The 27,602-nt window shown below is 37.0% G+C and overlaps 1 protein-coding gene across 5 annotated transcripts in view; it reads left to right on the forward strand.

Moving 5' to 3' along the window:
- EPHA5 (EPH receptor A5) overlaps positions 1-27,602 on the forward strand; it is a 367,698-nt gene that overhangs the window by 259,853 nt on the left and 80,243 nt on the right. For 3 of the 5 annotated variants that reach the window (XM_065914341.1, XM_065914337.1, XM_065914340.1), the window contains exon 8: positions 5,658-5,763. In XM_065914341.1, the coding sequence (XP_065770413.1) occupies positions 5,658-5,763 (106 nt within the window). The remainder of the gene's footprint in view (positions 1-5,657; positions 5,764-27,602) is intronic. The other 2 variants (XM_065914342.1, XM_065914339.1) reach the window with 1 other exon arrangement.

Consider the following 27,602-nt stretch of genomic DNA (forward strand, 5'->3'; position numbering starts at 1 on the left):
ATTAACCAACTAATTCTTAATAAACATATATAAGAAAATAGACAATATTAATGACTAAAATTCATATCTTTAAATACTAAAAGTTTAACAGTATGTAAAAGGATAATCATAAATCATACTGTGCTTACCATTTTTTGACCATTGATTAGAGAATGAACAATTATGAAGGCATTGACAGTATCCTATAAATTCTATTTATTTTCAATTTAGTTGATGTCTTTGGGGATATTATTGATGCTGCCAGGGCAAACAAAGGAATAAATAATAAAAGTCTTAATGAATTATCTCAAGAGTTAATTTGAGATAACTCAAATTAATTAATAAGTGCAAATGAAATAATCAATACTTAAAGCCCATCAAGAAACTTAAAAAATACTACAAGCCTTTAAAAATAAATGTAAATATATTTTAAAAGTTCTTCCTCACAGCTCCTTTGTTAAATTTTTCATTATACAAAAAGATATGATTTCAATGGGCAGTAGATATAGACATGTAAATGAGAATGTTTGTGATTTGACATTACTTGCAAAGTATTTTCATAAAATGTACTAATTTAAATATTTTTAAAAATTTTTGGCATGCCATTCATAGTTGTTTTAATGCAAAATACTCTCCCATATTTTAGCACATTAAGTTAGACTTCTTGGAAATTACTATAAAAGAAACTCAGCACCCATTTTTTCCCTCAAAATTAATACTTTGGTTAGTCTGAAATTGTCCTGTTTTTATATTTACTTCTGATTAATCACACCTATTTCTGTCAATACCTCGTTTCTCAGAGTCCCAAAGTGGCACATTGAGACCAGAAGGATTTGTTACAGTCAGATTAGAAGGGCTATTGAATGCCCTTCTAATGTGAGAGTACTTTTCCATAGGCAGTAGGTATCTATTAATATTTTGTTTGGAGAAACATGATCAAAGTGATATTTTTAGATGTTTCATGTGAGTACCTAGAAGTCAAAGGGAGCACTTAAAGGACCTATGACCCATACTACAGCAACTTTGATCAAATAGGTAAATAGTTAATGGAAGAACAAAAGTAATACATGGGGAGAAACATAGAAGAGAAACAAGACATATTTGGTAACTAAGACTAAGTAGGAGTCAAGAAAAATTCAGTTCTACTTAAACCAGGAAGAGACAAAACTAGTCTAGTTTGTTAGACTGATTTAGGTTTGTTTATTTACATATACTGTGTTTAGTCACTCAGTCCTGTCCAACTCTTTGGGACCCCATGGTCTGTAGCCCACCAGGACCCTCTGTCAGTGGGGATTCTCCAGGCAAGAATACTGGAGTGGGTTCCCATGCCCTCCTCCAGGGCATCTCCTCAACCCAGGGATTGAACTCAGGTCTCCCACACTGCAGGTGGATTCTTTACCATTTGAGGCACTAGGGAAGCCCGTTGATTTAGATACTATTTTTAAAAGCCTTTGAGGGTGGATGTGGTTTAAGGGTCAATTTTAATTTTTTGTGTGTATTTATTTTTGGCTGTGCTGAGTCTTCATTACTATGTGCACATTTCTCTAGTTACGGCAAGTGGAGGCTGCCCTGTAGTTGCAGTAAGTACACTTCTCACTGGGGTGGCTTCTTTTGTTGCAAAGCATGGGCTGGAGGGCACATGAGCTTTAGTAGCTCCAGGCTGTGGACTCGGTAGTTGCAGCTCCCGGGCTTTAGATCACAGGCTCAATAGGTGTAGCCAACAGGCTCTGTTGCTCCATGGCATGTGGAATCCTTTCAGATCAGGGATTGAACCTGTGTCTTCTGCATTGATAGGTGGAGTCTTTACCACTGAGCCCCCCAGGGAAGTCCAAGAATCAATTTTTTAAACATGTTTATTTTTAATGTGAAAATAAAATCCAAATAAATGGAAACTATTTTTTTTAATAGAATGATCCTTTGATGAGAAATAAGAGTTGGAGATATAAATGTGGAACTCCTCAGCTTATGTTGTTCAGTCACTCTGTCATGTCTGACTCAATTTTTAGTTAACTGATGCATGAGCAAAGAAATATCTATGAGAGACAGGAAGAAAAAGAGGTAAGATGGAAGTAGAAAGAAAGAAAGAAGTGAGCAGGATAAAGAACCAGCATTCATCAAGAATTGTTCACACGTAAAATATGGGAAGAGAATTCAGCATCAGTAGAACTGACAAAGCAGTATTTCAGAGCAGGAGAAAGAGAAATCAGCTCATCTCATGTATAGAAATCAAGAGGATTTATGTCGGAGAGTGTTTTGCCTATGTTCTCCTCTAGGAGTTTTATAGTTTCTGGTCTTACATTTAGATCTTTAATCCATTTTGAGTTTATTTTTGTGTATGGTGTACTGTTTATAATAGCCAGGACATAGAAGCAGCCTAGATGCCCATCCGCAGATGAATGGATAAGGAAGCTGTGGTACATATACACCATGGAATATTACTCAGCCGTTAAAAAGAATTCATTTGAATCAGTTCTAATGAGATGGACGAAACTGGAGCCCATTATACAGAGTGAAGTAAGCCAGAAAGATAAAGAACATTACAGCATACTAACACATATATACGGAATTTAGAAAGATGGTAACGATAACCCTATATGCAAAACAGAAAAAGAAACACAGAAGTACAGAACAGACTTTTGAACTCCGTGGGAGAAGGTGAGGGTGGGATGTTTCAAAAGAACAGCATGTATATTATCTATGGTGAATCAGATCACTAGCCCAGGTGGGATACATGAGACGAGTGCTCGGGCCTGGTGCACTGGGAGGACCCAGAGGAGTCGGGTGGAGAGGGAGGTGGGAGGGGGGATCGGGATGGGGAATACGTGTAACTCAATGGCTGATTCATGTCAATGTATGACAAAACCCACTGAAATGTTGTGAAGTAATTGGCCTCCAACTAATAAAATAAAATTTAAAAAAAAAAAATTAAAAAAATAAAGTGAATTTAAAAAAAAAAATAAAAAAGAAATCAAGAGGAGAAGAGTTTTAAAGATGGAGGGTATGTTCAACAGGGTCAAATACCTCATTACAGTGTATGGTAGGGTAAATGGGGGATTACCTGATGGCTCAGATGGTAAAGAATATACCTGCAATGTAGGAGACCTGCGTTTAATCCCTGGGTCCAGAAGATCCCCTGGAGAGGGAAATGGCAACCCACTCCAGTGTTCTTGCCTGGAGAATCCCATGGACAGAGGGGCCTGGTGGGCTGCATAGTCCATGGGGTCACAAAGATTCAGACATGACTGAGCGACTAACACTTTGACTTTCATTTTGTGAAGTAAATGGAGAATTGCTCATTGCATTTGACAGATATCATATCATGCATAGAACTCAAAGGCAGAAGAAGAAAAGTTTCAGAAAAAAAATTAATAATATTGGTTCTTAGAAGATGCTGTTTTTCAGTCACTAATTCATGTCCAACTCTTTGCGACCCCGTGGACTGCAGTTTGCTAGGCTTCCCTGTCCTTCACCATCTCCCAGAACTTGCTCAGACTCATGTGTGTTGAATCAGTGAGGCTGGTTCTAAATGAGTCAGTCAGGATGCTGAAAAATAGAAGAGAATAAAAATGATGGATAAAACAGGAGATAATATGTATATATTATATCTCCTGTTTAAATAAGGCTGGCAATAGTTGAAGCACTATGCTAAGAGTTATCTCTAAGCAGAAATATAATGATCCCTGGAAATTATCCCTCTCTGGGGATTAATGAAATGAGACTTTACAAAGTTAAATAATTTGCCTTAATCCATATGTATATTAAATGCTGGAACTGTTTTCAGACTCAATTTAAATTAATAATATCAGTAAGTTTAGATATAAGAATTTGTTGTCCCCAAGAGAAATTATCTCATAGGCTTGTAGATAGCAAAGAAGCAGACTGTAAGGAAATGAAAATTTTCCCCCAGAGGGAGATTTTAAAGATCAGCGCCTTGGAAGAGACAGGAAAAATTCAAACAGTGGAGGTAGGTAAAGCAAAAGAAAGGTATGCTATTATATTTAACCGTGGAATTCAGACTTGATCAGTCTTTTTTATCTATAGAATTTAACATTTCTAAAATGTAGGAGGTGGGAATGGATTAGTCTACTGAGAAAATGAGGAAGACTCATGAGCATGATTTTGTAAGGAAATTAAGAGAGGATCAAAAGCTTTGAAGTCCAAATGAAATAACATTGAGATTATTTGGACCAAGTCTTCATGGTTTTCTCAAAAACAGTGCCACCTGCCTAAAGCAGATTTAAAGAACTGAGGGGAAAAAAAGTAATTTGAATTTGCAAATTAATAAAGCTAATCTTGGGGGAGACTACTACCTATGATACTGGGGTAGCTTTGCCCTACCACGTTTATACTGCTCACTGGTAATAAATTCTCTACCATGCATCTCAGTATCAAAGGACAGGAAAGAGCAGGGTAAAGAGACTTTGTATCACAACTCTTGTTATCCAAGAAAAGGGAGAGGAAGAGTACAGATTTAGATTGTAAATAATAGTTTTTCTCATCCATGAACCAGTTGTTGGCAATATTGGATTCTTGAAGATTGATCTGAAAGGGTGAAAATGTAGATCTGTGTAAGAAGGTTGTCAGAGAATCAATCAATTTTGGTTGAAAGAATCAATGAAGAGATGACAAGCCTAGAACAGGAAACATTTGAATGTCCAAAACTATTGATAGGACCAACATCAGGTAAGAGATTGTAAAAAAACAAAACAGGAAGTACAGTTGTTATTAGTTTTGGTGACTTAAAATTTGTTATCATGGAGGTGAACTTATCTAAGTTCACTCTGAATTTATCAAAATATAATGTAACCCAATAAACATGCTAAGTATTCCACTGAGGGTTTCTTGAGAACATTAATAAAGTATATTTTGCTCTATAGGTTTCTTATTTTAATGAAGTTAGTTTTAGTTATCAGCACAAAAGAAAAATTTATTTGCTTTTTTTAGATGCAACTGTCTGATTATGTCTATATTCCTCTTATTATGGTAATTGTGTTATTAAAGTATAAAATATTCCATCTAAATATACATATTAAAAAAGATCATGTAAACAAATATAATCTTAATGTAGACTTAAAATTCTAAATGATATTAATATTTTTGAAAATGTGGTCCTAATAAGGGAGGTATATTTAGTGATTATATTCTTCTTGAAATATTGATTTTTAAAATTATATTGATAATAGTGATATCATATGAGGTCATAGCCACATCATTTTGGACATTTCAACTGATGTCTCTAAGAAAAAGTCCTATCTAAGATAATGAGGTATTTTTTCCTAGAGAACAGCCACATGCAAACTCTAAAAATATCAAATCACATATACTTAATATCTCCTATTTAGGAGGTGTTTGAAATTACAGACTAAGTTCCAATTTTTTTCTTGCAAGCCTAAGATTGCTAAATGAATACTATGTGAACAATGACATTCATTTTTTATGATGACAGGGAAATAATCAGTGACTTAGTTGGTCTTCCAAATTTCCATTTGGAAAATAAATATTTTCTCCTAAAAATGTCTTTTCAATTACACATGGTTGAGAAGAGATATTAGGGGGAAATCTCAGCCAAGTGTGGGTGAATTGCTTAAACCGTGCATTGATTACTGACTATTAAGCAGCTCTTATTTGAATGCATATGATCACTTTAACCACAGGCTCCATTTTCTGTCTCCTATCAGCAGTTGCAGCATCCAGCGATCAAAGCCAGATTCCTATAATTGCTGTGTCTGTGACAGTGGGAGTCATTTTGTTGGCAGTGGTTATCGGCTTCCTCCTCAGTGGAAGGTAAGACAGGAAGCTGAGCTTCTGAACTTTTGCAGCTGATCTCTGCCTTACCTTGATCTGACCGTTTGACTGTTAATCACATCCCAAAACGAATCAGGCAAGTGATATATCATTAGATAGCCTCTATGTAGGATCTATTTCTTAAGCTTTACCTTATCCGTGTGAGTGCTAACTTTTAAGCACGCAATTTCTCTTTTCCAGGTATATTCTCTTCACATGAATAGTATTAACTTGTTATTATTTATTATGTTGTTAATATAACCATATCTTTTCCTGATATAGTTTATTTTAACCTACGTTTTTTTTTTTACTCTCAAAAGTATTTGCCAGTATATCCTCTCAAAGGTTTCAATTGTAGTGTTTAGGAAGGCCTGTGTCTCTGCTTATTATTTGAGAAGAATAAGACTAATAATTCCAGTTTAGCCAGCATTCTCTCCTAACAGGGTGATGGATACAAAGTAGACACTCTGGCAAACAGGTATTTTGAGAAATCACCACCCCATTTTTATGACTGCCTTTAAATTCAGCTTCTGAGTGATTTCAACCTGAAAATATCAGAGTGTATGCTGATTTAAAGTGAATTTTATTGAATGTTATATCAATAGATACACTAATATGTGCATTAAATATCTACATTTTTCACTTTGAACAAAGAGGCAGAGCCCCCAATAAGAGTTCACGAGGAAGATGTTTCCTGACATTGGTCAAAGCATAATCAATCTTTCTAAAAATAAATAAATAAACGAAAGCATGAGTGTGTTCTATTCCTGCAACAAACATATTTCCGTTTTTCATCTAGGCCACTGTTAGAAGGGATATTCAGTAATAAGAGCTGTCCATTTGAAAATGCTCTGATGTGAGACTGTTACAGAAAACCTGATAAGTCTTCATGGAAGTATTAAAACCTAAAGAAATATTTTAAAATATACTATGATTCAAAAAAGTCAAGAAATCAATATTCATATTGACTTTGTACTGTTTTACTCATTTACTTTTGACTCTTCGGCACCTATTCAACCGATAAATATATAGAATTAGGCACTTTCGGTATCCTGCATATTGTATTATGAAAAGATTTATGACTACATCTTTAAATTACAGTCGAAAATAAATTACTTTATTTTCATAAAATAAATTTCATAAAACACTGTTACTTCCTTTGAACATCCTTTTTCTTTCCCCCGAATTCTCTTTCTTCTAGTTCTTGTTCATTATGAGTGTTCAAAGTTTTCTTAAGAAATCGTTGCTTACTTTTACTATTAGAATAGCAGTGATTCAGTTTCAGAATTGCTAGCTGGGAAGCAGTCTGTGTTCTACTGAGGACTGCCAGCCCTGCTCAAGCCAGAGCCTGGCTGGATCGTGCCCCAATAATCTATTCTCTCTGAAGTCACTTAGGGAGAATGCTCTACTTTTGTCCTTGCTTTCTGGAAGAGAACCTAATTCCACCAATCCTGTCATAAAAACTTTGCTTAGATTTTGATCAAGTAAGGTAATTGATTTGAGTGAATTATAACTACTAAAACAACTATGATGATATAATCTGTCTTTTCTACCCAAAAGGGTGGTTGACTATCATACATTTGCAGAGCTGGTTTGTGATATCAGTTATTTACTTGTGACTGAGATACTGGTTGGCCTGTTTCTTTCCAGTAAATCCAGAAGTGTTACTCATGTGTAGGCACATGGGAATCATAAGACATTATTTGTCTGGTCCACTGAATAAAAATGGAGGAAAGGGGCAAGGTCTAGAGATCAATATATTTGTGTGTTTAAAGATTTATTAGAGAGCAGATAAAATACAAGAAGCATTTTACTGTAGACTTACAGTTTATCTATGTAACCTAAGTATGGTTAATGTGAATTTACTGATGACATTCAGCTAGGGATCCTTGCTGACCTATATATGAATCAAACACTTTCCCCTGCCCCCATTTTTTCCTTAATATATATAAAACTGACTTAAAAGCAATTCAGTTCGATACATCTGCAGCATTAGACAAAGTGAGAGAAGTTTCAGTATACCTGCTGCTTGGTAACTGAAGAACAGTATAGCTTTAGCATGCATGCACACACGTATACAAATCCATATGCATCAGAAACTACCATACAAGAATAACTAAATTTTAGTGTCTAGAAATATTTAGTGTATTTCTCAGTTGAATTAAAATGATATCTACCCCTAAGAAGGGAAGCTTAATTTTCAGCATTATTAAATCCAAATCTTGATAATTTTGGATTTAGTGTATTGCAGAAGTATATTACTTTTTAAAAAATAGCAGCAATTATAATTTGGACACTGTGATGTTGAGACTAGGAATTTACAGGTTAAAGGAAAAACACACTTTACTAAAAATTAATCTGAGGTTTATATTTCTTTACCAGCAAATTTTCTGCATGACTTTAATTGCTTCATTTTGTTGGATGTGCATTCTTGAATTTCAGGGAGCATTTGTCTTATGATAGAAATATCTCTGGCTCTTTTACTTTACTTTTCATGAACTTAAATAGACTTATTTAGAAGTTAAATGATACGAGTCTAAAGGGACTTTTCATATCTCATTCAAGGCAATTTTTGTTGGAACTAAGAAAATCTTATCTACCTGGTAGTACCTGGAGTATACAGAATTAATAAAGTTTTGTCAAATTAAAGAAAAACTAAATGAAGAGATGTGGGCAAAACCTAACAAAAATTTGGGGAATTATCTTTAAAGCACTAGCAAATTACTGAAAAAAGTCTGTACTAGAAATGGTCAAAGGACATTGACATTGAATTATACATATTTCTCCTTGTGCTAAAATATGATTGATAAACACAAAAATATAGTAGCATTTAGACTCCACCCTCACTTTGAACTTCTCTTTTATCACCTTTTAACTTCTTGAATATTTTGTAAACCAGATATTTGCTCCTGGTTAAAATCTCTTTTAATTACAAATAATTTAACTTCTCAGTGGTGATATAGACTTAATATTGTAAATATATTGCTATTATCTGTATGTGATATTCACTGAAGTTTATTTCATCATTTAGGCCTGGGAGAATGTATGTCTTGAAGGTACATCAGTCAGTTCAGTTTAGTTGCTTAGTCATGTCCAACTCTTTGCAACCCAATGGACTGCAGCCCCATCAGACTTCACTGTCCATCAGCAATTCCCGGAGCTTACTCAGACTCATGTCCACTGAGTCAGTGATGCCATCCAACGATCTCATCCTCTGCCATCCCCTTCTCCTCCCGCCTTCAGTCTTTCCCAGCATCAGGGTCTTTTCCAATGAGTCAGTTCTTCGCATAAGGTGGTCAAAGTATTGAAGTTTCAAAGATAAATAAAAGACTTTTAATCCAAAATTATTTTTTTTCATGGTAATTTTTTTCTTTTGGAAAAAATGGTGGTATGATTCATTAATTCAAGAAGTATTTGGCTTCTTATTAAATGCCTGTCATAAATCTTATGTTAGGAAAAGCAATGGCTTGGTGCTAAAATATGCTGGATCTAGAAACTTTTCTTCAAGCTCCTTTGTAGCCAAATAAGATAGTTGTACAGGCATTTTGAATGCAGCTATTTAGTTAAGACAAGTGCCAGAGCTCTGCCCACATTTTATATAAAAGCACAATAGCTTCTGAAATGAATTCTTTTTATAGGGTATGAAGTATTCTAAAACCTTCAGAGAAGCATCTTTGCCTAGTGGAAGCAACACAATAATGATATTGATAAGTTTAATATTTAATATTGTAAGTTTAATATTTTCTAGATGAATGACATATGACCTGCTAGTAGGCACTGTTCTAAGGACTTCAAATGTAATATCTCACAACTCTATGTCTCATTATTAGCTCTATCTTCAATTTATACTTCATAAAAGTTATCTCCTTGATGTTTCTTGAATTTTGTAAAAATAGCCTTCCTGTAAAGCTTTTGCACTGGGTCTTCTTACTGTCTAAAACTCTTTTGCCCCAGGAAGAAACAGGACTTTCTCCGTCTTTCTTTGCTTAACATCATTCTCTCAATTGAGTTTTCTATAATAATGGCCCATGATTTCTTCCTCTGTGCATCAGATCTTCCTTACCCTGACTTGCCTCGTTATAGCACCCATTGCCATTATAATATACATATTAATATTTGTGTGTATATTTTGTCTTCCCTTGGTATTTTGTATATTTCCCTTGTATATTTTGTCTTCAGTTGGTGAAGAGTCTGCCTGCAGTGCAGAAGAAAGTGTATATTTGTGTCTATTAAGTTTATTTTCTGTCTCCCATACTTGAATATAAGCATCAGAATGACAGGGATTTATATCTGCAGGTTCCCTCACCTTAGGACAATATCTAGAACATAAATTATACAGTTAGTTGATAAGGGCTTGGTTCTTGGGCACAGTTCTAACCCTAGAGATCCTTCCTCTTCACTATTTAACTTTCCTGTAACTTGTATCATTCAACTATATGATTTTGGTGAAACTCTGAACTCTTATACGTGAAGCCAGTGTGTTTCTACTGCTAAAAATAATAGTATTAACATTTAAAAACTTTCTAAACTGATATAATATGTATAAAATAACCCTTAGAAATTAATGTTAGTGATATCTTATCCCTAAAGTAAACTAAAGAACATATTGGGTTAGGGACTTCACTGGTGGTGCAGTGGATATGGAAAACTCAGCAGTGGCCATGGGACTGGAAAAGATCAGTTTTCATTCCAATCCCAAAGAAAGGCAATCCCAAAGAATGCTCAAACTACCACACAATTGTACCCATCTCACACACTGGTAAAGTAATGCTTAAAATTCTCCAAACCAGGCTTCAGCAATACGTGAACCATGAACTTCCGGATGCTCAAGCTGGTTTTAGAAAAGGGAGAGGAACCAGAGATCAAATTGCCAGCATCTGCTGGATCATCAAAAAAGCAAGAGAGTTCCATAAAAACATCTATTTCTGCTTTATTGACTATGCCAAAGCCTTTGACTGTGTGGATCACAATAAACTGTGGAAAACTGTAAAGGATATGGAAGTACCAGACCACCTGACCTGCCTCTTGAGAAACCTGTATGCAGGCCAGGAAGCGACAGAACTAGACATGGAAAAACAGACTGGTTCCAAATAGGAAAAGGAGTATGTCAAGGTTGTATATTGTCACCCTGCTTATTTAACTTATATGCAGAGTACATCATGAGAAACTCTGGGCTGGAGGAAGCACAAGCTAGAATCAAGATTGCCTGGAGAAATATCAATAACCTTGGGTATGCAGATGACACCACTCTTATGGCAGAAAGTGAAGAGGAACTAAAAAGCCTCTTGATGAAAGTGAAAGAGGAGAGTGAGAAAGTTGGTTTCAAGCTCAACATTCAGAAAACTAAGATCATGGCATCTGGTCCCATCACTTTATGGGAAATAGATGGGGAAACAGTGTCAGACTTTATTTTTGGGGGCTCCAAAATCACTGCAGATGATGATTGCAGCCATGAAATTAAAAGACGCTTACTCATTGGAAGGAAAGTTATGACCAACCTAGATAGCATATTAAAAAGCAGAGACATTACTTTGCCAACAACGGTCCATCTAGTCAAGGCTATGTTTTTTCTAGTCGTCATGTATGGATGTGAGAATTGGACTATGAAGAAAGCTAAGCGCTGAAGATTTTGAACTGTGGTGTTGGAGAAGACTCTTGAGAGTCCCTTTGGATGCAAGGAGATCCAACCAGTCCATCCTAATGGAGATCAGTCCTGGGTGTTCATTGGAAGGACTGACCTGAAGCTGAAACTCCAATACTTTGGCTACCTCATGCAAAGAGTTGACTCATTGGAAAAGACCCTGATACTGGGAGGGATTGGGGGCAGGAGGAGAAGGGACTGACAGAGGATGAGATGGCTGGATGGCATCATCGACTCGATGGATATGAGTTTAAGTAATCTCCAGGAGTTGGTGATCGACAGGAAGGCCTGGCGTGCTGTGGTTCATGGGGTCTCAAAGAGTCAGACATGATTGAGCGACTGAACTAAACTGAGGTAGAGCCCAAGGGCTCTGATATGTACTGAGAGATAGATTGAAGGAGGAATATCCGTCCAGAGGTGACAGAGAAGGCGTGGTCCATGAGGAGGCAGGAGACCAGATGATTGTTGGATTCCTAAAGTGGGACTGGTCACCACCTTGAATCCAGCCCCCATGTTAGAGCACTTGACCTGCATCTTCACAGGTGACACAGGCTCTGACAGGAACCTGATACACAGCCCCACAGAGGAAATCAGTCAGCAGTAAATCACTGAGACCTTATCTAAGAAGAGTTTGGAAAGGCATGCTTCATGGCAGTACATTTAGAGCTCATGCCTGAATCTGAGCTAGAGTCAATCTCAGACAAAGCACACGGCCTAAGAATGACGAGAGAGGCTCCCACCCAGTGTCTTTTTTCATATCCCCCTCTTCATCTCTCAATATGTAAACCTCAACTTCACTCACGTGTCAAGACTCACATCAACTATTTGTTCTATAATAAAGCCTTCCTCAACTCCTTTAACCAAAGTATTCTCTCCTTCTGCTTAAGCCTCAACAATGTACCAGTATTTCTCATGGAATGTAATGCTTTCAACCACAAATTATAGTAAATATGTTCTCTCTTCTGCCCGCCAGTAAGTATTTAGAGGATAAAGATTTTTGTGGCTCTCCCACATAACCTAATTGAATGAATGACTCATGAATTATTGAATTAAAGATAAACTGGGCGTCAATCTCTATTTGAAGTGCTTTGTCTCATTTTCCTCTATTAATCTTCATAGTTTGGAAAATAAAAAAAAATGTTAGTAACACTGACATAAGCACACTAAAATACCTAAACCATAAATGTGCTTTCTTCCTGAGTAATGCAACTTTTGGTGTCATCCAGAAAATAAATGCAATGATGTCAAAGAAGTATTGCATAGGAATTAAGAAACCTTCACTAGCTTACATTATTTATTTGACATCTGGACATGCTAATGCCAGTATAGTGACATACCTGGTGATATCAAGCAGAGTCCAGTTTTATAAATGATAATATAACATCGGCATGATTGTACTTCTTTCTCAGTCTCCTTAAGTTATGGACATCGTGCATCTGTTGATATATTTGGCATATTAACAACTAGGATTATGTACTTTCAGAGCTTTGATAAAAGTAAGTATCACACAAAATATTTTAGTCAGATACTACTTTATTTTGAAATAATTGTAAATAGACAAATATTCGTAATCACATGCAATCACTGATTTTAGAAAAGAGCTCATTAAAAGCAAATTCAACATTTTATGAATTAGCAATAGATGTGACATTATAAAACTCTAATAAATCCAAGCATGCGTATTGATTTAATATCTGGGAGTTGTTATCCCTTCTATTTTCTCATGATTACATGCTTCTTTCTTCAAAGGCTCTGAATCAAAGATAATGAGAGACCAGATCATAATTTATTAATAACAGGCAAATGGGGATCAGGGCACAGTTGTGCCAGAAAGACTGGGAGCATAGCAACAACTAATTGCCCACTGTGGGTAGTTAATCATCCTGGGAAACTGAACCCAAGAGGGTTACTGGCTCAATTGCTCAACGTTATTGAATATCCCACCTGCGACTTCTCACAGCTCAAGCATGTAAACATCATTGCAACTCTCAGGAAGTTATACTGAGGCAAATGTTTGAAAGGAAAACCTCTCTTCATTGTACTGGAGGCAAGTTAATGTCATTGATTTGCAAATATGAAAATTATTTTAGCAAGAATCTGAAGGTTCATATTTCAAGTACTATGAAACACAAGACGGGTCAAAAGCCTAACAACAAGAGCCCACTTTCTTTTTTGGTTTTTTGAATCTATGTTTGCCTGAAGCTCCGTTTCTGTGAGAACGTGATCCCCATCTCAAAGAGCAAGCATGCTGTCATACCAGAAGATGCTGGGCTCTGGAAGAAAACCCTTCTAGGTTTCTGGGAATCTCACCACATCTTTCAGAGTCCACGATAGCCCAGGCTTTCATAGTAGCCTGAAAGCCAGCTCTGCAGACAAAATCAATAGCATTGTCCTATGCCAAAGGGTAGACCATCTATTCAACAAAAAAAAATCAGTTAATTTCCTGAGCCATGTCTAGGAATATACTTACTGCTGAGGAATGAAGCAAATGAACAATAAGATGTTCCAAATGATTTTAAACACCCGGATAAAGCTACACTTGTTCAAGACCTGTGCTCTTTTTTAAAACTTGTGTGAACCTGGAAAGTAATAAATGTTTCTAATGGAATGGCAACTCACACTCAAACAGCTGAATTCTTATTTTTTTTTTCATTTACTTATATTAGTTGGAGGCTAATTACTTTACAGTGCTGTGTGGAAGTGTTGAATTCAGATCTGTCTGATGGCTGTGATGGTTATAGTGCTACAATACATACTATATCCCAGTTATTTTTCTTACCAAATTCTTTTAATGATCCTTCATCCCCTGCTTCTTTCTTATTTCTTTCTCTCCTGACTTCCTAATCTCACAGAAAAATGACAAACTTCTGTATCCAATCTTTGGCAAACATTTGCTGTCAACAGTCTATAAGCATTTTCCACTCTTTTGGAGTCATCAGTATTGCAGATAACAATGTTAGTATTATGTTTTTATTATTATTTTATGTTTAATTATATGCTTCCAGTGATTATTTATGTAAAGACTTATCTTTTGTTCCTGTTCTTGTGGTCTGCTGCTGAGTTGCACATCTCTGTGATGGTCATGAATTCTCTTGAGTCAGGGTCGATTGAAAGGCAAGTCAGATCATTGAGTTTTTTGTCTTTATTTTTGTTTTCACTTTCTTTACCCACCACTTCTTTCATCCTGATTGGCAAGATATCATCAAAGTGGCAAACTGAGACATCTATGTGTTGATTAGTGGAAAAAAGTTTCTTTGTTTCTTTCTTCTTTTTTTTTTTTTGTCATTCTTAGGCCAACTACATAAATCCTCTTCAGTGTTCCTCCACATCAAATATTCCATTGGATTCAGATATTCCCTCATATCTCACAAACACCACTTCTCCACCTCCAAGAACTCTCTGCTGACACTGAGAAATCTTAGTGTTGCTTTCACATTCTTATGCCTATTTCATATGATTTTCCTGAGGCACATGTAATAGACATTGATTTGAACTGATTCTATTCATTTATGATGTACACATTTTGCCAACATTTAAAAAAAATCTTATCTGTGGAATTCAATTCTGGCCATATAATTTTGATTGTTTAGTACTTTAACTTGCTGAAACTTTGCTCAATGCTTCCCCCTGTTTAATCCAAAGATCTATCTTTTTCAAAAGTATAGAGATGTAGGACACATAAGAATGTAAAAGATAATCATAACATACAATCATAGAGCAAAGAATTGAACAAATATCTTTAAACAATATCTTTAAACAAATATCTTTAAAATATGTAAGAATATAAATTACGTGAAATATTTCCATACTAATATGAATTTACTTTTTGCCTAGATATACTAGAATTTACCACCAATCCTCATTGCTGAAGTTATTTCTGAGATCTCCATATGTACCAACAACACTATGCTACATTTTTAAGGATACAAGTTCAGCATAAGTGTTCCAACAGCTTTGTAGAATTTTTCTGATGTTCTTAATTTGCTGCAAGTAAAATTATCTGGAAAATGCCAATCTATAGGTCCACCCTTCCTCAGAAAATTTTAAGATAAAAGTTAGCCACCCAAATGCCTCACTTCTATCTCATCATACCAAAGATGATATAAAATCTGTTATCATCAAACCAGTGTGAGTTTAATATTTATGTGATAAGTGATGTTGAGCATTGTTTGTATACACAGTTTGATGACACAAGTATATGATCGATCAGAATTCTAAATTTCCAAGACTTTGTATGTTTTCTAAAGCATAAGGACCTCTTGATATATTTTGACATTGGTATCTGTCTTTCTCTGACCTCCTTCTGGTCTAGCTGTTTCAAACATACTTATAATGGTCTGCTAGATTCACCTCTTCTCTAGTCATTTAGAATATAAAGGGACAGGACAAACTGCACCTTTCCTTGAGTCTTAATGATTTATAAGGAATCATTCCAAACCTGTGGTAGTGTATGCTGTCACTCACTAAGAGGGAAAGAGCTACTTTGAAATTGAAGTTAATGTCAGTTTTACCATCTAGTATTTTTCTACCTGAGTCCTGAGGCTTCTAACTCCTCATCCAAGAAATTGAAGTGGAAGTCCCATATATCTCAAATATCTGTCTGAGCCTATGCAGTTTGGCTCATTGCCAGGGTGACTGGGTCCTGCTCGTGTGTCTCCAACTCTTTGAAACTACCCTCACTCTACGAGTAGAGAAGGAAATGGCAACCTACTCAAGTGTTCTTGCCTGGAGAATCCCAACGATGGAGGAGCCTGGTAGGCTACAGTCCATAGTGTCTCAAAGAGTTGGACATGACTGAATGACTTCTCTCTCTCTCTCTCTCTCTCTCTCTCTCTCTCTCTCTCTCTCTCTCTCTCTGAGAATTCTTAAATAGTCCAGCTTGGAAATCTATTAGGGGTCACCTCAGTACATTGGACTGATTCAAAATTGAGAAAAGAGTTCATCAAGGCTGTATGTTGTCACCCTGCGTATTTAACTTATATGCAGAGTACATCATGCAAAATGCAGGGCTAGATAAATCACAAGCTGGAATCAAGATTGCCAGGAGAAATAACAACAAACTCAGATATGCACATGATAACACTCTAATAGCAGAAAGTGCAGAGAAACTAAACAACCTCTTGATGAAGGTAAAAGAGGAGATTGAATGAGCTGACTTAAAGCTCAACATTCAAAAAACTAAGATCATGGCACTTGGTCCCATCATTTCATGGCAAATAGATGGAGAAAAAGTGGAAACAGTGACAGATTTTATTTTCTTATGCTCCGAAATCACTGCGGACAGTGACTGCAGTCACAAAATTAAGAGACTCTTACTCCTTGGAAGAAAAATATGACAAAACTCGACAGCCTATTAAAAAGCAGACACATCACTTTACCCACAATGGTCTGTATAGTCAGAGCTATGATTTTTCCAGTAGTCATGTATGGATGTGAGAACTGGACCATAAAGAAAGCTGAGCACCTAAGAATTGATGCTTTCAAATTATGGTGCTAGAGATGACTCCTGAGAGTCCTCTGGACAGCAAGATCAACCAGTCAAACCAGTCAATCCTAAAGAAATCAACCCTGAATATTCTTTGAAAGGACTGATGCTGGTGCATCAGTACTTTGGCTATCTGATGTGAAGAGTCAACTCATTTAAAAAGACCCTGATGCTGGGGAAGATTGAGGCCAGGAGAAAGAGGCAACAGAGGTTGAGGTGGTTGGATGGCATCACCAACTCAATGGACATGAGTTTCAGCAAACTCTGGGAGATACTGCAGTCCATGGGGTGCAAAGAGTCAGACACAACTTAATGACTGAACAATATATGCATATTTGAGTTCAAAATGTGTAGTTTTATTTTCTATTTTTCTTTGATTAAAATTATAATATGAAACTTTCCTATGTGGCTGAAAATATTTTAAAAATAAAAATTTATTGCCTCTTCGATACTCTAGTATCTAACTTTTCCCATTTATTTTCCTTTTGTTTTGTTTGTTTGTTTTCTTTTGTTGTGTTGGTTTAGGGGAAGGGAGTTGCTGTTTTAGCTCTAATATTCTTAGAACACATTTGTATAATTCAAATTAAGGGACAGTGAATATGAATATTTTAAAGTCTGTTGATACTTGTTGATAAATGGCCCTTCTAAAACATTGTACCAATTAGCATTCCCCCCAACAGTGCATGGAATTGCCTGGTGGTTCACAAACTAGTTAGTCTCTGCTAATTTAATAGAAGAAAAATAATCCTGTGTTTTTAATTGCATTTTTTAATATTTTTGAGATGTAATAGGATCATTTATATATTTGCAATGAGTATATTCATTAGTTAATTTACTACCTATTTCATAAATTATGTGTACATGCTCTTTACCCATTTAGCCCAGTGAGATCTTAGCTTTTCATATAGTGAAAATATATCATTAGAAGTAGCAAAATTTGCTTGCTTTTTAATAATATTAATTTTGCATGAGGTACAAAAAATATAAATTTTATGTGGTTGAGTATCTAAATTGATATTCTCTATAGACTTATGTAAGTACCAGCACTATTTATCATCCTCTCCTTATTCTGTTTTAGGTCTCTACATGTAACATTTACTAAAAAAAGTATCTATGTAGATATTCTTTTATCTATACTACCTCTAGACTATCAAACCTATTCTTCTAGTTTATATCAGAATCATGTTAGTTTAAATATTATAATTTGGCAACATTTTTCAATATTTGTTCAGGAAAATTCATACTGGGAAATCACATATGATCACAACTATAAATATTTGATGTAAGTATTTTGCATGCACATACATGTACACACATATATGTGTTTATGCCATTGCATGTATCTAAAGCAATTATCATTATTAACTACTGTTATATATGTGTGTAACACATTAAAATAGTTAGCATTTGTCACTGTTGTATTTAATTTTAAACAGAACTACCGTAATATATGATTTGGAAACTACTGACTAGTACTAATAGGCCAAGTATATATTTACATGGAATTTGAATAGTTCAATATGAAAATAAGCACTTAGCTTTCTTTTAAATCATTCCCATGATTAATTAAATTCTCATAATTTTTATCACAAAATACACACATTCCTTGTGTTTTTATAATTTCAGTGTACTTCCCCAGTTACTTTAATTATATGTGAGTGATGTAATTAAACTGAAAGATTAGTCCCAGGTTTTCTACCCAACAAATTCAACAATGATAGATGTGATTCAACTTTGGAAAATTATTTGACAGCCACAATGCAGAGAGCTAAATAAATTAGAACTTAAATATTTGGCTTATTTCTTTGACTAATTTCTTTCCTTTTTTGGAGCCACTCATATTTTTAATAAACATTACACTTTCATTAAGACAAAGGAGTTTTTAAAGTAAATGTTACTATCACAAAACTATGCTTAGAATATTCTAATTTTTTTTTGATTGGCTGGCAAAATTAGCATCACTTTCTTTGCAACTTTGCTGCCCTCTGCTTTTTCCTTTCTCCTTCTCTCAAAATAAAACCTAAAATAGGTAAGCACAGTCAAGTTAGCGATGACAATTGTACACTCCTCTCAAAGAAGCCTTGCAGATAGACTTAATTCAGCTGTGAAATGATTGGGAAGAAGTTGTTCAGTGGAAGGAGCTTGTAGAAACTTTCAGCTTTTAGAAATGAAGGTGATTGATGTTTGCTCATGGAGGTATCATCCTACAAGAGAGACACATGATTCAGTAATGTGTGCATGCATGCGTGTTAAGTCACTTCAGTTCTGTCTGACTCTTTGCAACCCAATGGACTGGAGGCCACCAGGCTTCTCGGTCCATGGGATTTTACAGCCTGGGAAGCCCTCAGTATTTTGTATATCAACACTGTTCTTGTGCCAGAACAAAGCTAAGATAATGGTTGATTGCAAAAATGACTCTATGTAATTTCCCTTTATTGAACCAGTAAATATTATCTCTTTTGTGGTAAAAAAAAAAAAAAAAAAAAAAAAAGACAAATGAGAACAAGCAAAGGCTATTTATTAAGCTTGCTATGATAAGGAATCAGCCATCAACACCTGAAACTAAGACTCAAAGACAGGCAGTGGAGTGTAAAAGCTTACAGTGAAAAAAGGGAAGGCTTCAGGTATGCCCTAATTGGAGGTTTTAGCCTGGGATAGCCTGAGGTAGGCTAACAGGAAGTAGGTCATCCTTTGTGGTTAGGCTTCCTCTGTTGTTCAGTGGCTCAGTTATGTCCAACTCTTTGCAACCCCATGGACTGCGGCATGCCAGGCTTCATTATATCCCAGAGTTTGCTTAGACTTGTGTCCATTGAATCGATGATGCCATCCAACCATCTCATCCTCTGTCACCCCCTTCCCCTCCTTTCCTCAATCTTTCCCAGCATCAGTGTCTTTTCCAACAAGTTGGCTCTTCTCATCAGTGGCCCAAGTATTGCAGCTTCAGGTTCAGCATCAGTCCTTGCAAGGAATATTCAGGATTGATTTCCTTTAGGGTTGACTGGTTTGATCTCAAGAGTCCAAGGGACTCTCGAGAATCTTTTCCAGCACCACATTTTGAAAGCATCACCTCTTCAGTGCTCAGCCTTCTTTATCGTCCAGCTCTCACATCTGTACATGACTACTAGCAAAACCATTGCTTTGACTATACAGACCTTTGTGGACAAAGCAATGGCTTTTCTTTTTAATAGGCTGTCTAGGTTCACCTTAGCTTTTCTTCCAAGGAGCTTGGACTTAGTCGCTCAGTCCTGTCCAACTCTTTGCAACCCCGTGGACTGTAGCCCGCCAGACTCCTCTGTCCCTGGAGATTCTCCAGGCAAGAATACTGGAGTGGGCTGCCGTTTCCTCCTCCAGTGGTTCCAAGTATCTTTTGATTTCATGGCTGCAGTCACCATCTGCAGTGATTTTACAACCCAAGAAAATAAAGTCTCTCACTGTTTCCATTGTTTCTCCATCTATTTGCTGTGAGGTGTTGGAACCAGATACCTGTATGCAAATATACAGTGTATACTAATATACTACTGGCATTTGGTTATGTAAATTTGAATAATGTTTAACTGAGTTGCTTCAATCATGTCCAACTCCTTGAAACCTTACTGGCTGTCAGCTGCCCAGCTTCTCTATCCATGGGATTCTTCAGGCAAGAACACTGGAGTGGGTTGCCAGTTCCTTCTCCAGGGGATCTTTGGAATCGAACCCATGTCTCCAGCCTCTCCTGCATTGCAGGCGGATTCTTTATTGCTAGCCACCAGGGAAGCCCTGTTAAAACTTAAATGATGAAATGTATGAAAAAGTGAATAGTTTGATTTTCCCATTTGAAATATCACACTGGGCAGATTTTAGCAAAAGTACTTCGAGGATCATATAACCTCTTTTGCTAAGGGCTCACTTGATTTTTCTGACCTTGTGCGTGTGTGCTCAGTCACTTTAGTCATGTCTGACTCTTTGTGACCCTATGGGCTGTAGCCTGCCAGGTTCCTCTTTCCATGGGATTCTCCCAGCAAGAATTCTAGAGTGGGTTGCCATTTGCTCCCCCAGGGGATCTTCCCAGCCCAGGGCTTGAATCAAAGTCTCTTGGGGCTCCTGCATTGGCAGGGGGATTCTTTACCACTATGCCACTTAGTAAGCCCTTTATCTTTACCGTGAGGGATACACAAATATTATTACAGAAATTGTGAGTTTGAGCTGGACCTGGAAGATGAAGAGAACTTTTAAGAGTTTACCAGGAGAGTATATAAACATTGAGTATATAAACAGGAATATAAACATGAATGCACTTGGCATGCTCTAGGCACTGTGACTTTTTAGACCAGTCAGCAAGCCCTCCCAAAACCTCTGCCTGAGTCTTCCCCTAGCCTCCTAATCCTTCCTTCCTGCTTTTTTAATGGCATGGCTTCTCATATGTAAATTAATATACATATATATGTATATATGAAGTACTTACATATAACTAAAAATGTATGTATAGTTCTATTTTATTCTAGCTCAGGAACATTTCAAAGAGAAAATATTTTACAGCAAAATATTCATCTTTTCTTGAAGGCTTTCCTGAAAAGTCTGGAGGAAACTGAGCTTTACTTTTACATAACTTTGTATAAGTCTGTGGGTCAAGAGCTCAGAGGGCAAAATGAAGTCACTGAATAATTTTACAGTTTTGTTATTTCGTTTGAGATGTTATGACTTTGCGATAGTAATTAGTATTGGAATATAGAAGTGCAAAATATCTGTCATTAATCATTAATCTTACATCTGACAAAAGCCTGTATATTTAAATGTTAGGAAAAGAAAACTTGTGGTTTAAAAAAAAATATGATGAAATTTACAGTTACTTAACAAACTAGCCTTGTGTGTAAATAATAAAAATTAGCACTGTAAACAATTTGCAGGAGAATTATTTAAAGGAGTTACCAGAGAACAAATTGTTTTTAAGCACCTTCAGGTACTTTAGAAGTTTTTATTAATATGCAGACTGTTAATATGCTAATTACAAACCTTTTCTTTTGTATTCATTAAGTGAATTCCCCTAAGACTGTTTTAAGACCCATCATTCAATACAGCAAGTATTTGTTGCATACCTACTGGGTCAGTGATTGTAAAACTGGAAAAAAGAAACTAACAGGTTTTGAAAAATAATAATGCTTTCGTCCCACAGTCAAAGTGTTTTAATTTTTATTGTTCTGGGGAGAGGCCTGGGAATTGTGTTTTGTTTTGTCTATTTTCCAAAACTCCGCTATTGACTCTAACCTATAGCCAAGTTTAGAATCATTATATAATGTGAGCAGAAAACATTTTTTATATAATATCTTATTCTGAAATCATACCGCGTTGATTCTTAGTAAATATTTGGAGATAATGAGAATGATCATGTTTGCTGTGGCAAATAATTTACAAGAGTTATTTGATGAATTTCATTTTGAGTCCCCAAATGTATACTGGAATAAGTAAACTGAATCTAACATGTTCAATAACCCTTGCTCGTTTCATCAGTTCTTTTACCTGTGGCAATCATGGACAAGCTCATTTTATAATGATCTCTCTGACCCATTAGAATGATTAAAAGAAGTGCAGTGAATCATCATTAAAGTATAGCTTGGGAAATAAACCATTTGAAGTATAGTCTAAAGATTACTTGCCTCAAGTTTTCTTTCTGCTTTTGAAGCCAAATCCAGCCTCTGTCCTCTGACAGCAAATTAAATCTCAGAGATAGAGTTTTGGGTGAAGTAGAAAAGAATAGCTTTATTCCTTTCCCAGGCAAAGGATACCTCAGTCGGCTAATGCCTTCAGAACTATGTGTCCTGACCTGGAGGGTTAGTGAGTTTTATAGCAATGGTTCAAAGAGGGTGTGATCAGCTCGTGGATATTCTTCTGGTGGTGAAGTAAGTGGGAGCCAGAATCAAACCCTTCAGCTTCCAGCTGGTCTGGGGTCTATGTGCTTGTGTGTAGCAAACCATTAACTTCTGCCACCTGTTGGGGGTTTCAGTATCTGCATGAGTGCATGCTAAGTCACTTCAGTCATGCCCTACTCTTTGCAACCCTGTGGACTGTAGCCCGCCTGGCTCCTCTGTCCATGGGATTTTTCAGGCAAGAATGTTAGAGTAGGTTGCCATTGCCACCTTCAGGGGATCTTCCTGACCCAGGGATCGAATCTGCATCTCCTGTATTACAGGCAGATTCTTTACCGGCTTAGAAAGTAAAGAATCTGCCTGCAATGCAGGAGACCTGGGTTCAGAATGGATTTGGAATGTCGGGGAAGTTTGTAATTTCCTCGGTTCTGTCTCATCACAACAAATATTTGAAGCGACAGATGGACCAGTGTTATAGCCCCATGTAATTTCCTCGGTCAGAGCAGTGTTACAGCTCAGTTTTCATTAGAAAGCAAAGGAAAACACATCCTGGAGGCATGATGGTGGACTGACCCAAAAGACCTGAAGAGAAGAGAAACCCCCCACCCCTACCCCGGCCTAATTTTGGCTCCTCTTTTTATGTTTTTTCTCCTCCCCCTAAGCTTGCCCTGTGTAAATAGGGCTAGCCAAGAGGGCTGTTTGTTTTACCTGAGGTTCTCACTCCCGTCCTCGGACCTTCCTTTGTTCTATTTTCACGAGCTTTTCCCTTCTTTATCTTTTAGCCACCACCATTATGGAGTCCTTTTTCCTATTCTAACTACCTAACAGGAAGATATCCCTGGAGAAAGAAATGGCAACCCACTCCAGTATTCTTGCCTGGAGAATACCATAGACAGAGGAGCCTGGCAGGCTACAGCCTGTGGGGTCGCAAAGGATGGGGCATGACCGAGGGATGACACACTTTCTTTACTGATTGAGCCATCTGGGAAGCCTTCAGTATCTACAAAACACACACACAAAAAATTTTGTGCTGTTAGTATCTGCAGACGTCTCAAGTATATTGTTATGTATATCCTCTGAGGGGGAATCAGGACCTTGCCCCAAGTCTACTTTATTGTTTCTTGTCTATTCCTTGCTTATCTCCACAATGCCTCCCTTAGCATAATTGAATCTGCTTGTTGCAACTCAGGGAAGGTCAGGGAGGCTGAATGAACCCTATTTTCCGTAATAAAAAAATGACATTATAAACTTTTTGTGTCCAGGAGCCCCATAGGGTCCTAATAGGTATTACTTTCATGTAGTTTGATGTTCCTGGTTCTAATAATTGTCTTTAGAGTAAGAAATGAGATGAGTTCCTGATTCCAAAGTTAGAGTGAATTTGTTTATTTTTGTCACTTTGTCCTTGTGACAAAGAATGGCTGCACATGGAACACTTAAACTTTGTAGGATTTGGAGGGTGTTTTTATTTTAGAAATCCTTAATTACGTATGACTTATTTAAGGTTTACCTGAGTCACCTATATGGTTTTGTCGGGGGAGTTTGTAATTTCCTCGGTTCTGTCTCGTCCCAACAAAAATTTGAAGCCACGGATGGACCAACATTACAGCCCTCAGATGAACCAGTGATATAGCTCCGTGTTACAGCTCAGTTTTATTTAGAAAGTAAAGGAAAATACATCCTCGAGGCATGAGGGCATGCTGACCCAAAAGAAGTGAACAGAAGAGAGGCCCCCAGCCCAATTTTGGCTCCTCTTTTCATATGAGTTTTCCTCCTCCCTCTGGGCCTGCCCTATGTAAACTGGGCTAGCCAGGAGTGCTGTTTGTTTTACCTGAGGTCCTCACTCTTTCTCGGACCTTCCTTTGTTCTATTTTTGCAGACTTTTCCTTTCCTTGTCTTTTAGCAACCACCATTCTGGACTCCTTTGTTCTCTTCTACCTAACAATTTAATCTCAGTGTTAGATGTGCATTTGGGTAATATAGTAGAACTCTGTCATTGAGTATTTTTTATAGCGCCCTTCGTTTAATACTTTGAAACAAACTGTCACATATTTTGCTATAATAAAGGCTAGACTCAGAAAAAGGCAATTTAGTTGTTGTATGTAATTTATTGTGAAGAGAATTTATCTGATGTTTTTACCCTGGTAGCTAGCTAATAATGAAGGAAGAGAGAAAGGTTCATAACTGGATTCCCCATGCAAATATAGTTAACTTTTCAACAGAGGGAGAGGGAGCTGAGAGTAGGAGAGGGATAAAAATGAAAGGAGCTGGAAGATATGAAAGAAGAAATTGTGCTTCCAGTACACCTTGATGCAGTAACTGGTGCCCACATCCTACCTCCACAACTTGTTATGAGTGCCATCTTGGAAAAGTGGTTCCATGTGTCAACTAGAAGATGTACAACTTGAGAGTTGTGAGTTAAGTTTTATTTGGGGCAAAGTGAGGACTGCAGTCCGGGAGGCAGCATCTCAGATAGCTCTGAGAGACTGCTCCATAGCGGCAGTAGGGGAAAGTCAATATGTAAGATTTTGGTGAAAGGAGAGTTCAATATCATGACACTCATTTTACAAAAGGTTTTTTTTTTTTTCTTTTTTATTGTCATGAGGATTTGATGTAACCATGAAGGGATTTAGTGCTTCTCTAAATATGAGGAGATGAAAGGATTGAGATCATAAAACCTGTTCCTAAAAACATCTAGCTATCTAAAGACCTGTTCCCACCAGCTTCCCTGGAGCACAGAGTATCTCACTCCACCCTGAACTCCCTCAGGGGTTGTTGAAGGTCAACAGAATAGCAACATGGGGCTCAATCTCCACAGAGGCAGATGGTAAATGCCTTTGTTGTTTAGTCAATGCTCTTGATAAGTGCCAATTTGTAGTTTATGTGGCCCACTTGTGGTCATAAATCCAACCATACTTTAGGGGCATTTCATGACCTATTTTGTCCCGCTTTGCTGCGAAGGCTCGTTCCAAGTTCTGAAGAAGGTTTTTGTTGATAGGCCACTCAATGTGCTATTATTGGACTAGGTCTTAATAGTCAAAGATCTCTGGACACCTGTCTTCTAGGTATGGTCCAGGAAAGTATTCGCTTTGTTGCATCTTCCCATATCTAGAGTTACAATGTTACAATCATTGATCATATATCAAGCTATACATTTGATCAACTGCTTCAAGTCTAGTTATCATTTTCATGGAGGCTCAGTCATACGCTTGGTAATACAAGAAATAATAATCTTATGAAACAAGCAAAATACAAATGGTAGAGTTAATAACATTATTGGAATTCAGTTCAGTTCAGTTCATTCGCTCAGTCGTGTTGGACTCTCTGCATCCCCACGAACTGCAGCATGCCAGGCCTCCCTGTCCATCATCAGCTCCCAGAGTCCACCCAAACCCATGTCCATTGAGTCAGTGATGCCATCCAATCATCTCATCCTTTCTCGTCCCCAACTCCTCCTGCCCTCAATCTTTCCCAGCATCAGGGTCTTTTCAAATGAGTCAGCTCTTTGCATCAGGTGGCCAAAGTATTGGTTTCAGCTTCAATATCAGTCCTTCCACTGAAAACCCAGGACTGATCTCCTTTAGGATGGACTGGTTGGATCTCCTTGCAGTCCAAGGGACTCTCAAGAGTCTTCTCCAACACCACAGTTCAAAAGCATCAATTCTTCAGCACTCAGCTTTCTTTATAGTCCAACTCTCACATCCATATATGACCACTGGAAAAATCATAGCCTTGACTATACAGACCTTTGTTGACAAAGTAATGTCTGTGCTTTTTAATATACTGTCTAGGTTGATCATAACTTTCCTTCAAGGAGTAAGTGTCTTTTAATTTCATGGGTGCAATCATCATCTGCAGTGATTTTGGAGCCCCCAAAAATAAAGTCTGACATTGTTTCCACTGTTTGCCCATCTGTATGCCATTAAGGGATGGGACCAGATGACATGATCTAAGTTTTCTGAATGTTGAGCTTTAAGCCAACTTTTTCACTCTCCTCTTTCACTTTCATCAAGAGGCTCTTTAGTTCTTCTTCACTTTCTACCATAAGGGTGGTGTCATCTGCATATCTGAGGTTATTGATATTTCTCCCGACAATCTTGATTCTAGCTTGTGCTTCCTCTACCCCAGTGTTTCTCATGATGTACTCTGCATATAAGTTAAATAAGCAGGGTGATAATATACAGCCTTGACATACTTCTTTACCTATTTGGAACTAGTCTGTTGTTCCATGTCCAGTTCTATCTGTTGCTTCCTGACCAACAGTTTTCTCAAGAGGCAGGTCAGGTGGTCTCGTATTCCCATCTGTTTCAGAATTTTCCACAGTTTATTGGGATCCACACAGTCAAAGGCTTTGGCTTAGTCAATAAAGCAGAAATAGATGTTTTTCTGGAACTCTCTTGCTTTTTCAATGATCCAGTGGATGTTGGCAATTTGATCTCTAGTACCTCTGCCTTTTCTAAAACCAGTTTGAACACCTGGAAGTTCACAGTTCACGTATTGCTGAAGCCTGGCTTGGAGAATTTTGAGCATTACTTTACTAGTGTGTGAGATGGGTGCAATTGTGTGGTAGTTTGAGCATTCTTTGGGATTGCCTTTCTTTGGGATTGGAATGAAAACTGAACTTTTCCAGTCCTGTGGCCACTTCTGAGTTTTCCAAATTTGCTGACATATTGAGTGCAGCACTTTCACAGCATCATCTTTCAGGATCTGAAATAGATCAACTGGAATTCCATCACCTCCACTAGCTTTGTTAGCAGTGATTCTTTCTAAGGTCCACTTGACTTCACATTCCAGGATGTCTGGCTCTAGGTAAGTGTGAGTGATCATACCATCATGATTATCTGCGTTGTAAAGGTGATTTTTGTACAGTTCTGTG

Source organism: Muntiacus reevesi, chromosome 22, assembly GCF_963930625.1.
Source record: "Muntiacus reevesi chromosome 22, mMunRee1.1, whole genome shotgun sequence".
NCBI lineage: Eukaryota > Metazoa > Chordata > Mammalia > Artiodactyla > Cervidae > Muntiacus > Muntiacus reevesi.